The sequence below is a fragment of the Heloderma suspectum genome, chromosome 1, assembly GCF_057233095.1.
Source record: "Heloderma suspectum isolate Gila_16-S chromosome 1, 16-S_ref, whole genome shotgun sequence".
Lineage (NCBI taxonomy): Eukaryota > Metazoa > Chordata > Lepidosauria > Squamata > Helodermatidae > Heloderma > Heloderma suspectum.
Genome location: NC_139458.1, coordinates 273309873 through 273323528, shown reverse-complemented (window position 1 = coordinate 273323528; position 13656 = coordinate 273309873). Strand labels below are relative to the sequence as shown.

Sequence of the window (13656 nt, the reverse complement as noted above, 5' to 3'; positions counted from 1 at the left end):
AAAAGGTGGGACCAAATTTGGCTGCAATCAACAGGCTACAAAACACATTTAGCTATTGGTGTGCATGCACTCAGTCATGTAATAGAACTTGTGGAATTCTAGGGAAATCATCTGTCTCTGCACGATTTGCTAAGTATACGTCAGGACCTCCTATGTTACATATACTGTTTAATTATGCATTGCACATAAAGGCAAGTACAGCAGATTCTCTTAATTTCATCTTTGTTTCAACTGACTGGTGTACAATTAGCAAGCTATTTTCTCTGCACCCCAAAAGGAAGCATTGAAAATAGACAGCTCAGTTAACCCAAAATAAGTTAACATGATCACCCTTTTAATAATATTTTCCAGGAAGTAAGACCCACTGAATTCACTGGGAACTTTTGCAATTACCCTGAGCCATCAGAAAATTATCAGCCAGATAAGATTTATTTATTGCATTTATACCCTGCCTTTTCCGCTCTTGCAAGGAACCCAAGGCGGCTTACATTATCCTCCTCCTCCTCCTCTCCATTTTATCCTCACAACAACAACCCTGTGAGGTAGGTTGGGCTGAGAGTCTGTGACTGGCCCAAAGTCACCCAGTGAGCTTCCATGGCCGAGTGGGGACTAGAACCCGGATCTCCCGGCTCCCAGTTCAACACTCTAGCCACTACACCACACTGGCTCAGCTATTCCAAGGTTAATATAATTGTCACATGCTATACAGAAATGAGAGGCACCACTATTCCACTGGTCACAAAGGCCTCCTCCCCACATACACCCAGCAGAACAAGAACTGGTTCCCTGTGGTATACAATTTCGTGTTGCTGGACTGTGTCTGAAAACTATGAATATTATTTCTAAACCCATATTAGGGTAATACCTTTATGAGCCCAATTAAAACGACACAAACTAGCGTACAAGTTTTTGCAATCTCAAAATCTCTTTATTAAGCAAGATGTTACCGAAAACCAAAGGAGGGGGAGGCAGATTTGATGTTGAAATCATGAAGTCTGCACAGTCAGTGTCTTAATATGGAAAGTGGGAGGATTCAGGGCTTTTGAATTAGGCTCTATCAGCTGCTGAGATAGTTTCAGGTTGTACCTAGGACTCGTGGAATAAGCAGTGTTTAAGTAAGAGCTGGATTTTATATTTTAAGAACTGGCATCAGGCATCAACCATTGCTTGCTTATCCCAGAACTCCTAGATGCAGCCTGAAACTATCTCAGCACCTAATAAGCCTAAATTGGATGTCTGTACCATCTTTCCACATTCCAATTTTAGGCTGTAACCAAATGCAGACTCCATGGCGTGAACTTTAGCCACTTCCCCCCTCTTGCTTTGTTTACCATCTTGTCTGATGAGGAGCTCTGTAAAATTCAGAGGCTTGCAGATTTTGTGACCCTGAGTTGGCCTAATGGAGATATTGCCCTAACATAGGTTGCTGATGTGAGTTACTTACTTCAGCTCTACTGGGCCTACCTTCCAAGTAAACAGACATAAGATACTGCTGCACATGACAAAATATTTTCCTATTTTGCATGCTGTAGTTCAGAAAGTATAACCACTGTACATTAGTTTCACCCAATTCATGTAACAGAGCTTTTAAAGTCAAACTACAAGGCCATAAGTCTCGATATTTAATATTTACAGGTTTTGTTTTGCTGTACAGAGGCAGAAGAGCTGCTCAGCCTGTCAAAATCTGCATTAGTGACCATTTAAACATGATACACATTAACATCCATGATCCAAGAAATTTATGTTTCTTCAAGGCCTACAGCCATCATATTGTGTTTAATGAACATCCACATAACGTAGTGCATAGTTTTTATAACCTGTTGTACTCTTCTTCTTGTGCAAAGTATCTCTTATTCTAGATTTTTATATTTTAATATAGGCTCAATAGTTCCACTTGACAACAGTGCAGCTTTGCAACTAAAGTGCATTTCTTTAAAAATTGTCCCTTGCTGAACACTTTTGGCTCCAGATTCAGTTTTTAAAAGCTGCATTTTTAAAGCAGTAATTATTAATACTTCCTGTTCATTGATATTTCCATTCATTAAGCTGCAAAAGAGGCCATCTACACACACATGAAACAGATTAGGGCAGCTATTTATATACATACAGGCCCTTTATAAGAGACAAACCTCAGCCATGTTTTCAAAATCTAACTTAAGGCTGTCTTACATGATAGCGCTCTTAATTTTGTAATTTAGTTGAGAACACGTTATTCCAGAGCAAAAAATGCTACCTTAAGGGGTGAGGGAAAGATGATTTATCCTTAACTTTTATACCAATGGAAAGGTTGGAAGCAGGACATTAGTTCTGGGAAGAGAGACGCCACAATTCCAGTCTGCTCTTCATCTCTTAAATGCAGTTAAGAGAAAAACTTGCTACATCTGCACTGGCCCATAGTGAAGTTAAACCCTTGCAGGTCCATGAAGATGAAGTTCAGAAAATGTTGCTTTAGTAATCCAACAATCCTTCTTGTCATGTTGCTCACTTCAAAAGGGGAAAGAGAAGAAATGACATTTTAGAGTAGGAGCAGATACTGTAAAAGCAAACCATGTTAAAGCAATAGGCTGAATATGTTTAACAGTCGGCGTGCAATCCACAGAATAACTCTTGCTTTAAGTTCTAATGAAATTCATGGAGTGTACTTGAACGGTAAAAACATACTTCGGGTTGGATCCAATGTCTTTCAATGGACAGAGTAGTTCCAGCAGCAGAACTGGGAGGGGACAATTCTCTGCAGCCCTTAAAATTTGCTCCAAAGGGCTGGGAAACTATCCAGAGCAGATTTTTGGGAGCATGGAAGACTGCGGGGGCAGGGTAAGGAGAGAAGGAGAAAACTCCCATTGCGCTAGCAGACTTGTGCGGTGAGAAGTTGGATTTAACCCATGAGCTACATTTTTATTTCTGATCAGTATCATTTTTGTCATTTTATACAGAGATTGTTGGCACAAGTTGTAGTACAAACACTAGAGCACTACAATAAAATAGATTAGATATAAGCATTCAAAAGATGTCATTACATTCACCCAAACCCTGGTCTGAATGAACTAGCTAACATAAAATTACATCTCCAGTCCTCTTCTCTGGATTACCTGCCCTAGTCCTCCAGCCTCCAAAGCTCCCTAGCACAACTCGCTCTGAACAGCACAGAGCCCCCTTCTGCCCCTGAACTAGGGATGGGCAACTTGTAGGCCAAAGCATCTGGAGGCCACAATTCCCATGATCTTTCACCATTGGCTATGCTAGCTAGGGCTGATGGGAGTGGAAGCTGCAAGCACCTGGAGGGCCACAAATTGACTAACCCCTATCCTAAGCCCTTTGGAAGGTTCTGCTCAGGACCCACTTTCTTCCTGGCACTTGACTCTGGCATATTTTACTTCAACTCTCTCCCTTCAGCCCCTCTTCCACAGTTCAATGCTCAGTCTCCCCATCTCCCTCTACTGCCCCACTTATACTGTCTCCTGCTTCTCCTTAGTGTGAGCCCCCTTTCCATTTAGCGTGCAAGCAAAGCCTTTCTGCCTGCTCAACACAGAGGTTTTTCCAGTCAATATGAACCTGTACTTTATTAACAAAATGCAGAATCATTTGTCAACAGATCCATCCTGAACCCTTAATTGTTAAGGTTCTATGTCACATCACATGAAGCGGCCCAATACCCCAGGTGTGAGGTGTCTGTAGACAGGCAGGCAACAAACAGTTGTTAAGCCTATATGGGCTTTTATCAAGTTTCCAAAGAACAGAACTTCTAAGTGCTGTATGTCATGTTTATAAGCATTCATTCCATTACTGTATTTACCTCCATCATCAGCTGCTGCCTATTTATTTTCACCAGAAAGGTTATCTGTGTTTTTCAAAGCATCAGCATCTGGATTATCTAATGGCACCTCACATAAATAAACATCAATGGGTCCCTTTGTGCTCCTTATACGTACTTCTATACAGTCCTGCAAGACAGCAACAGTTGTTAAGAACAGGGCTGGAAGCAAGCTACAGTACGTATTTCAGTAACGTGAATGTGTTATCACCATAGTTCAAAACTCAAGACTTTGGCATATTTGGGGGAAAGAGTTAAGTGCCTACACAGCAACTAGCTTTGCCGGACAGCCACTTTGAGAAAGGCCCCCCAAAGGTGATACTGCTCACCTTTTAGCTTCTTTTAACACTGGGGCACCTGACACCATTAAGGGGGCAAATTTGATTCCAAGGCCATCACTTGCCGACCTCTACTTTAAGCGCACAGAGTTTACAATGAGGCTTAAGAAAGGGTCTGTGGAACTACTTTTCATTCAAGTTCCATCAGACAGATTTGTGTACCTTACAGTTTGATCCTGATCAAACTATCTCAAGTACATTCCACTGAAACTCTAGGTAGGGATGGTAAGAGTCCATATTTCAACTTCTTATTTCTATGAAGGGGAAATGATAGCTTAAGCTGTAGTAAATATATATTCCAAGTTCAGACAGTATTTTGAATTACAGGCACACTTGACAGATTTTTTAAAAAGCTGTTAATGAAAACTCCTTTTCAGACAACTAAAAAAATGGAAATGCCAATGTCCATCTTTGTTAAGTAGAGCTTTCATATACCTACTCATCCAATCACACCCCACTAATTTGAAATATTTGTCAAGAAGCACTTACTTCTTTAGGAGCTGGCACCTCCATTTTGGTTTCTTCTGGAGCCTTGATTGCAATAATAATCTGTTCTTGAAATGCCTGAATGCTACGGATATCTTGGTAGGTCACATAAGCTAGTGTATACAACAGTCAAGGACTTTTAATAGCACCTGTTAGCATAATGCATGCTTTCAACGTAAGAAAAGTACATATTTACATGAATATACCAACACTATATTTATCACTATGCATGGTAAAGCCTCACTATTGCTCAACTAAAGCAAGTCAAAATGTTTCTCAATACTAAGAAAAAGGATATCTTGCATTTTCTTTGTCATCTGTTAAGTCAAACAACTGGTGAGCACAATCCTTAATTAATTCATCTAGTGCTTCTTCCATTGCCGTTAAATCATAAAGTTCATCTCTTAACTTTTGTTGCGCTGGTGTTCTTTTGGTTATCTGCTTAATATCTGATCCACTATGACAGAATACAAAGATTTTTAGACTTCCAGTATGCATACTCTTACTAAAGAAAGAGGCAGTGTTACATTACTTATCATGCGGCTGTTCACATGTCATAACAGCAAATTATGAGTTATTTGCAATAATAACCACTTCCATTTTCTATAAATCTTCAATCAATATGATCGGAGGTTGTCAGAGTGACATGCAAACCATCAATCCGGGTTCAAAGGTCACTCTGACAACCTCCAATCGCACCGACTGGATGTTGTTTATAGAAACCTGAAGTGGTTTGCAGGCAGTGTGTGTCCCCCTGTGATGTAATAACTGGGTCAATACTTACAGGAAATTTTTATGAGAGCATAACCAACTCTTGATAGTAAATATTTTTTTACTGTTTCCAGAGGGGTAGCCATATTAGTCTGCTGCAGCAGAAACAACAAGTCTTAGTTTTTAAGGTGCTGTAAGACTCTGTGTTGTAAATATTACTTGTTACCTCTGGCAGCTACATATTTCATAAGAGGCAAAAACTCAGGTTCAGAGAATGCAAATTAATAGCCTAATCCTCTGCAGAGTTAGACAGGTCAAAGCCCATTAAAAACTGCACAAGATCAGGCTATGTAAGTTGTATACTATATGTATTGGTTGCTGCATATACTGCTGTGTAATACAAGAATGTATATTACTGTATGGTGATGGAATTAAGGCTACAACCAATACCCAGATTGTGTGCCATTTAATTCAACTGAGGTTCTTTCTGAGTAAACATTGGGTTCTACTGCATGCTGTCATTGTGCTAGCAGAAACGATGGTGCGCTAGCAGGAACCAAATTCCAAACTCTGTGCAAGGGGAAAATCCAGCTAAATATCTGCTTGCATAGCTGGTTGCAGATCTTAGGTTTACAAAAAGGTCTGCTAGAGCCTGTGCAATAGAAAAAGGCAGCGGAGCTCTCCTAGTGCAGCAATTTCCTCTACTAATGACGTATTTAGGTCTAAGATAGGATTGGCTTTGCAGTAAGTGTTTACAATGTTCTTGTTTAGGAGTTGGACCAAGAAAGTCCAGCTTAATATTAATGTTATCATGCTTCACCCCAGCTGAAGAATTCCAAGCTATGGTGACTCTTCCAGCAGTTCTGTGACACAGGCCATATTATTGTACCTGTATTGCAGGTAAGGCTGGCTAAGGATACAGCACACCTCTGTCAACCTGGTGAGTTTGTGCAAGCCAAGATTTGAAGGACAGACCTTCCAGCTCATATCTCATACTCTTAATTACGACACTATACCTTCTCTAACAAACCACATACTGCTGAGAGTCATGCCATGCTTTAATTAACACAGTATTTTGATTGTTGTTTTAAAGTTAGATATGAACATCAACTTACACCCACTGGATAAGATTCTTGGATCTTTTCTGAATAAGGCGTATTCCATCCAACACATTTGTGATATCATACACTCTTCGTTTCCGCACTCCCAGGGTACGAGATACTTCGTTCAAATCAAGGACACCTTCTGGAGCAGTTTTGACAAGATCCATGAATCTCCTGGTCAACTGAACCAGAGATCCATCATAACGGGGCTTTCTGCCTTTCATAGATTCTGTACAAGTTGAAATCACATTTTTGATTATCCAATAACAGTACTTATCATTTACACTTATCAAGTGCTATTGAGTCAAGGCAACATGGTAATGAATTAAGCCATTCTACTGACATCAGTTGTTTCAACAACGAAGCAAACTTTTATTTCATTGCCTTTAGATTATAAGCTACTCAGAGAAGGGTCCTAGCCTTTTTGATTATGCTATAAAGCAAACTTTTACATGGATGCTACTGTATAAATAATGTTCGGAATGATAACTAAACATAAATTAGATTTCTACAAACAGGCATATGCTTGTCTAGACCACTTTTAGAGCCACCTAAACTAGTATGAAGAATTTGTTTGCCCTGAACCTACTGCCAATCTATTTCACTGGACCAGTTCTGATGTAAGAGGAAGCAGCTGATTTCTCACCACATGAATGAGCCTCAGGCTCACTTGCTCCCCCCATACAGTTGCAAGGAGATCACTTCCACTTATGAACATACCACACTTCCCTGTTACATCCAAACCTGGGGAACTGTGGCTTGTTAGAACAAGCCAGTATTAAATCACAGATTCAGATCCTGGCTTGTTCTGAAATCATAGTTTAAATGAACTACAGAGTACCAGGTTTGGATGCAACGAAGAAATGTGATTTAAAAGTGGATGCTTCTGAACCTCCTGATAACCACGCAAGAGTGGAGGAAGTGGGGAGTGCAAAAGCCCAAGTCTCATATAAGCATGATCATCATGGTTTCCCATTTGGCCCTTTGGGTGACCCTAAATTCTAGTATTATGAGAAAGAATCTCTCTTCATAATTTTATAAACCTATCCTGCCCTCTGGTATTTCTTTGTTTTGTTTTTACTAAAAAAAAAAACAACACCTCCAAACGCTCATAACTCAGATGATGGGGTGCATGGCATGGAGTTCTGTTTTGGGCATCAGATCATGCACATAGGGCACATAAGGGAGAGCTCTTGTGTCAAGTATCATGGGGATGCTGCCACTGCAACCACCCGTGCTTAATGGGTACTGGCACTGCTGATGTGCACAATAGGGGCACAGCCATAATCGTCACTCTGTTCTAGGTTTTTCAGACCAGTGTTTTCCCCTTCCTTTTCTGGGCTGGTCAAACATAGGATAGAGCAATCATTGCACCAGCATAGCAAAAGTGTCTCCCCCACCCCCAGTGTGGTTCATATATAGGACTGCTCAGTTAAAAAATGGATAGACAAGCTTTTACACTGATTCCCAACTGTTTATCTTTAAATATTTATCATTCATTTGTCATGGACTAGATGTTAGATTCAAAGCTTAAGTTACAGGGCAACAGTTTAACCAGAGACAGCTGATGACTCCAGTTCTGGAGGGGCTGTGATTCCATTCAGGGTTTTAGTTACCACCAGCCAAAACTTTTAATGGTGTTATCCAAGGTGCTGAACCCTATCCCTAAAATGGGTTCAGCACCTTGGATAGTACCATTAGAGTTTTGGCTGGTGGGAACTAAAACCCAGAACAGAGTCACAGCCCCTTCAGAATTGGAGTCACCAGCCACCACTGGGTTTAAGTGCCACCTCAAAATATTTTTTTATTTTTAATTGCCAACACTACATACATAATTCAGATAGGGACTGTAGTATCTGAAAGGAGTTTTTAAACAAGCTCCATTGAGCGTCATGGAAAAAGAGAGAACTTACTTCTAACTTTCACAAATGGTTCATCCTCATCTACCTCCTTACGGCTAATAGACACGAACTCGACCTCATCTTCATTTTCAACTTTAACATGTGTCTATGAAGATAAAGATCTGAGTCAATTACAACAATATTTGCTCTCGGGGAAACAGAGAGCCAATGCACACATTCACATAGCATGCAAGTTCTATCAACATAGCTGATCTGGGATAGAAATGTCATACAACCAGGTTACCTTGTAACAAACGTGGCAATATAAGTTAGTATGTTCAGAGATTTTACAGGTGAGCAGTAACAATATTTTCTCAAGGGAATTGCCCATGCAGATCAAACTAAGGGGTTTTGGTCACAAGAGATTGGGTGAACTGACTAGTCAAATAACGTTTGAGTATTTATTTATTTTATTTTTTAACATGGAGGGTGCAATCCTAGGGGGATAGTTGGCCACCTCCGAATTCAGAGGCGGCCGAATATCCAATGCAGAGTGGGTGGAGGATGGAGGGGATCCTCTCCTCCGTGCTCTGGCTGCCCTGCATTTATGGCTGGACGGCCGATTTCAGTCATCTAGTGAGGGTGCGTTGCCGGGGGGAGGCTGGATGGTGCATAGGAGCTTCTGTAGTCCCCTCCCTGCACCCAGGAAAACCCCCTTTTCTGCCACTCCATGCTGCTCTGAAAAGCATGGAGTCGGGGATGAACCGCGCCACCTGAGGTGGTAGGGGAGGGGGCAGGGAGTTGGTTTTCTGGGAACTGAACTCAGAGCACTGGCTCCGAACTCAGTTGCCAGAAACTGAAAAATCCTATGGCCGTCTAGATGTTGTGTAGCAGCCATAGGATTGCACACGAACTTTACTAGGACCCCCCCCCCCAATTCTCCTTCTCACAACAGAATCGCATGAACTATACTTCAGCCAGTATCTTCAGTTCTTTCATCAGCTATTTTTTTTCTTGACCCAAGTCCAAACCCTCAAAGGAGTACTATAGAGCAGACAGCCAGATCACATCGAAAGGCATGCCCCTTTCTTTGGACTGCTAACATTAATTAGCGTGTCAACAGTTTTCAATAACTCTCCCCTGCCACCCTTAAATGTAAACAGTGTAAGGGAAGTACATGCTATTGTCTTTAAAAGTTTACAAGTATTCCATTTTTTTTTAACATAATATAACATTTACATCTCATTAAGAGAGCAATCCTATGTCCCTGGGCAAATGTCCCAGGGACCAAAGGACGGCTTGGAAAATCCTTTCCGAGGTCAGACACAGCACTCCAACTTCAGAAGGGGGAGTCTCGAGATCCGACCTCTGCCAGCTGCCTCTCCAAGGTTGGAAAGTCAACCTCGAAGAATGGGAAAGGGGGTGTTCCAGTGGGTGGGGAGGAGGTGAAGAGGCCAGGATACAATTTATCATGAGCCTCCTCCACACTTTTCCCCCTCCCCTCTGAAGCACCCTCACTAGATGAGCTGAAAATCCTGCCTTGTGAACATACAGGAAATCAGAAGACAGGGAGGCAAAGATCACCTCCACTTCTCCTCCCACCCTGTTGGCTTCAGCCTGGCAGGGCATAGGTGTCTCAGAAGCCCTAAGCGTGCTTTAATTTTTCCGTTCAAAAATGTCAGGTCATATACTTGTGGCATATTGGGACAAAAAATTAACATGGGGTATTCTTTTCTAGCTTGTTTGTTAAATACAACTATAATAAACATGCCAAATTAGCTCTCTCTAGGGCAAGAGTGGACAACTTGTAGCCCTCCAGGTTTTTTTGGCCTACAGCTCCCAGCATAACAAATGATGAGGAATGATAGGAGTTGTAGGCCAAAACATCTGGAGGGCCAGAAGTTGCGCACTCCTGAGGGCATCAGAAAATTTTACAATGCAAACTGAAAATTTTCCTATGCAAATTAACCTAATTTACATTGAAAAATTTTCCCAACAACACACATCACTGTAGGTATGCCCTAGAAAATGCTTCACAACACTCTGCAATGCTCAGTGGTTTAATAGCAACTAGAAGTGCCTCGGAGAGAAAAGGTTCCCTAAGAAGTAGAGTAGATAATCATTGTACAGTTAAAACTCTGAAGCTCTTACTTGAAAAATTAGTAATACAAAATTATCAGGTGTAGATATAGCACAAGATATGAAGCACATTACTTCGTTAAATGGACCAAAATAGCTTTAAATTCCTATGGAAATGCTCTGATTTGATAACGAATATATTTGTTATTTTACTGGACTTTTAATACTGTGTTTTACAGATATAGTAGGCAAGATCCTACACTGCCCGTGCACCAGGCAGACCGACTGCTACTGCAAAAGCGAGATAGTGGTTCTTAAAGCAGCCAGAAACTAGCAGAAATGCTCGTTTCCGACAGGTCAGTGGAGTTTGCAGAAGGCGACTCCAATGACCAGTTGCGACTGCAAGAAGTTCAAACCAGTCCATACTCCAGAAATAAAGCCAGACTGCTCACTTGAGGGAATGATATTAAAGGCAAAACTGAAGTACTTTGGCCACATCATGAGAAGACAGGATACCCTGGAGAAGATGCTGATGCTAGGGAAAGTGGAAGGCAAAAAGAAGAGGGGCCGACCAAGGGCAAGATGGATGGATGATATTCTGGAGGTGACGGACTCCACCTTGGGGGAGCTGGGGGTGGCGACGGCCAACAGGAAGCTCTGGCGTAGGCTGGTCCATGAAGTCACGAAGAGTCGGAAGCAACTGACCGAATAAACAACAATTCATTTCTAGGCTTGCTTAGGCTACACTAATTCCCCATGGTGCTAGCTGTGAGTCCCGCTAATGCAACAGAATGAGCAAAAGGGCAGTGGCAGTATTGGACACTGCCCAGTATGTTTAGTAATTGCATTTGCAAATATTACTTGTATCACAATATTTTCAGGTGAGTTTTGAATTTTTGCAAAGGCCTTTGGCCATAAGCAATAAAATGCTGACCTGGAACACAACACACACAAAAAGTAGATGAGGAAAAGGTACTTCTGTTTGCATAACTTGAAGAAATAAAGAGCATGTTGCACCTACCCAGCACAACAGGGGGATAGAACCTCCTCAGAGGTAGGGTAAGGTGAGGAGCCTAACCTCTTGGGATTATGTATTCACTGTCCCAGAAAGGTCACCGCAACCCTTTTGAAATCTACCCAGTATACCTCAGCTTTCTAAATGTCTATGTTCCAGAGTGCAGAACACAAGTAATGAACTAAAAGAAAAACTAGATTCTCACTGTGTCTACAATGTTAGCTTTCTCTGTGTCCTTTTATATACTCTATCTGTTCTGAAAGCATAAATTGAACTATTGCCCAAAGCTCCTGGCTCTGTATCTGTGTCTTCATGACCTCAACACTAAATTCCTGCACACATCATTCCTTGTTTATGATTTCATGCCAGAAGTTGATCAGTTGGGAGGTGGGGTACAGAACAAGTACCATCCTTATCACCACTTATTATGACAAAACACATAGATGAGAAATTAAGCAACGGGCAACGCTTTCATTAAGTGATCTCTTATAAAGCGGCTGTTGAGTAACAAAACAGTGAATGCTACTATGTCCAATATTCTTGGATATCTTGGAAATTAGGACTAATGGTTGTGATAGACACAAAAAGCCAGGAGAACCAGTGTGGTGCAGTGGTTCAACTGGGACTTTGGAGACCCGGGTTCTAGTCTCCACTGGGACACAAAGCTCACTGGGTGACTAAGGGCGCAATCCTATGCATGTTTAGACAGAAAAATGTCATACAACTCCCAGCATGGCTGCTTGGGGCATGCTGGGAATTGTCTTTTTTTCTGTCTAAACTCCCTGGAAAAGACCCTGATGCTGGGAAAGACTGAAGGCAAAAGGAGAAGGGGACGGCAGAGGATGAGATGGCTAGATAGCATCACCGATGCAATGAATATGGACTTGAGCACGCTCTGGGAGAGAGTGCAGGACAGGAAGGCCTGGCGTGCCATGGTCCATGGGGTCACGAAGAGACGGGCACGACTGAACAACAACAAAACATGCATAGGACTGCACCCTTAACCTACCTTACCGGGTTATTGTGAGGCCAAAACAGAGAGGAGGAGAAAGACCACATACAATGCCTCGGGATATAAATGTAATAAACAGGTCTCATATTAAGCTGCGAGAGGAGCTAAGGATGTAGACTGACTATAACATTCTGTCCTTCAAAGTCATGCAACATCTTTTAGCTAGAAGGGAAGGAGGGTTGGTTGGTTGGTTGGGAGAATCCCAGAATTCCCCTCAACGCCGAACCACGAAACGGCCCAAGCCCTCGCCCTCCTTCTCCCTCCCGCGAGCAGCCACTCCAGGCTCATCACCCTTGTTTACTAGCGGCGCTACACACGCGTCCCGGGAGGGGGAGGAGGAGGAGGAGAAGCCGCCGCCGCCAACCCACCACCTGTAGTCCCCCCTTCCCCTTCTTGCTTTTAAGCCGGGGACGCGCCCCCGCAGCGCTTCTTCCACTCGTCCACCCTTCTTCCCTCCTCCACACACAGCCCGGGAGACCGGGCAAACCTCGCCCGGCCACGCCACCTGCCGGAGAGCAAGTCCCGCCGAATTCAGCGAGGCTGGCTTCTGAGGCGGCCGCGCCTAAAAGCGGGGCGGACTCGGCTTCCCTCCGCCCAGCTTCGCTCACCTGCAGCAGGTCCATCGAGAGCGGCGGGAGCAGGAGCGCGGGCGGCTGCTCCGGGGTTTGCCCCACAGCAGCGGGGGCGGCCATCTTGGCCCGGCCGCTCCCTCCGGGAAGGGGAGGCGGCGTCGCCGGCAAGGCCTACTGCGAGCGAGCCGCTTCACAGCCCGCTTGGCCCGGGCTCCATGTTGAGGCTGCCGAGAGAGGAAAGCGCCGCCCACCCCACCACCGTCTCCTCCTCCGAGGGGCCGGCCCTTTCCCGGCTCTCTCGCCGGAGGCCCGACCCCGGCAGCCGCGCAGGGCGCGCGCTCAAGCGTGTGGGCAGCGGGGAAAAGCCCTGCAACGACCAGCGTTCCCCAGCCAGCTATGCTGTGTGGGGCTTTTTCTGTCCAACCCCGCATAGGATTCCGCCCTTAACCCATCTATCTCCTGTGGTTGGAATAAAGACAAAGCGCTTTTAAAACCACTTCGCATGTGTCAAGCGACTCATCCTTACAGTGACGTCTGTGTTGCCGCCTAACAAGCAAGCGGTTGAGCTGCGGGGAATTGAAAGGCGGCAGCCACCAATTGTGATCCTGCCTTTAAAACGGGAGCAGAAAGCCCCGTTTTAAACGCAGGATTTTAGGCTTATGTAAAGATGCCCCGTGATAGTTTTCAG

At 43.5% G+C, this 13656-nt stretch overlaps 2 protein-coding genes across 4 annotated transcripts in view; one reads left to right on the top strand and one right to left on the bottom strand.

The window, feature by feature from the left end:
- The window catches only part of SLC66A3 (solute carrier family 66 member 3), a 154374-nt gene extending 148144 nt beyond the window's left edge, over positions 1 to 6230 (top strand). Inside the window, exon 7 of the mRNA XM_084826619.1 lies at positions 6172 to 6230. Coding sequence (XP_084682745.1) covers positions 6172 to 6215 — 44 coding nt within the window. The 3' untranslated portion in view covers positions 6216 to 6230. The remainder of the gene's footprint in view (positions 1 to 6171) is intronic.
- On the bottom strand, positions 413 to 13204 carry E2F6 (E2F transcription factor 6). Of its 3 annotated transcripts, XR_014786547.1 has the most exons (8): positions 13005 to 13204; positions 8363 to 8456; positions 6462 to 6678; positions 4934 to 5092; positions 4639 to 4753; positions 3794 to 3941; positions 1895 to 2484; positions 413 to 1086 (listed from the first exon to the last, which is right to left on the bottom strand). XR_014786547.1 is itself a non-coding variant. In XM_084826628.1 (7 exons), exons 1-6 carry the CDS (start codon positions 13086 to 13088, stop codon positions 3813 to 3815), a joined length of 798 nt encoding a protein of 265 aa, XP_084682754.1. In that variant the 5' UTR covers positions 13089 to 13204; the 3' UTR covers positions 1610 to 2484; positions 3794 to 3812. The 3 variants fall into 3 exon arrangements, 2 of the variants coding, with proteins under 2 accessions (XP_084682754.1, XP_084682755.1); XM_084826628.1 differs by lacking the exon at positions 413 to 1086 and having other exon boundaries at positions 1610 to 2484; XM_084826629.1 differs by lacking the exon at positions 413 to 1086 and having other exon boundaries at positions 1610 to 2484; positions 6468 to 6678.
- Positions 13205 to 13656: the final 452 nt, after the last annotated feature.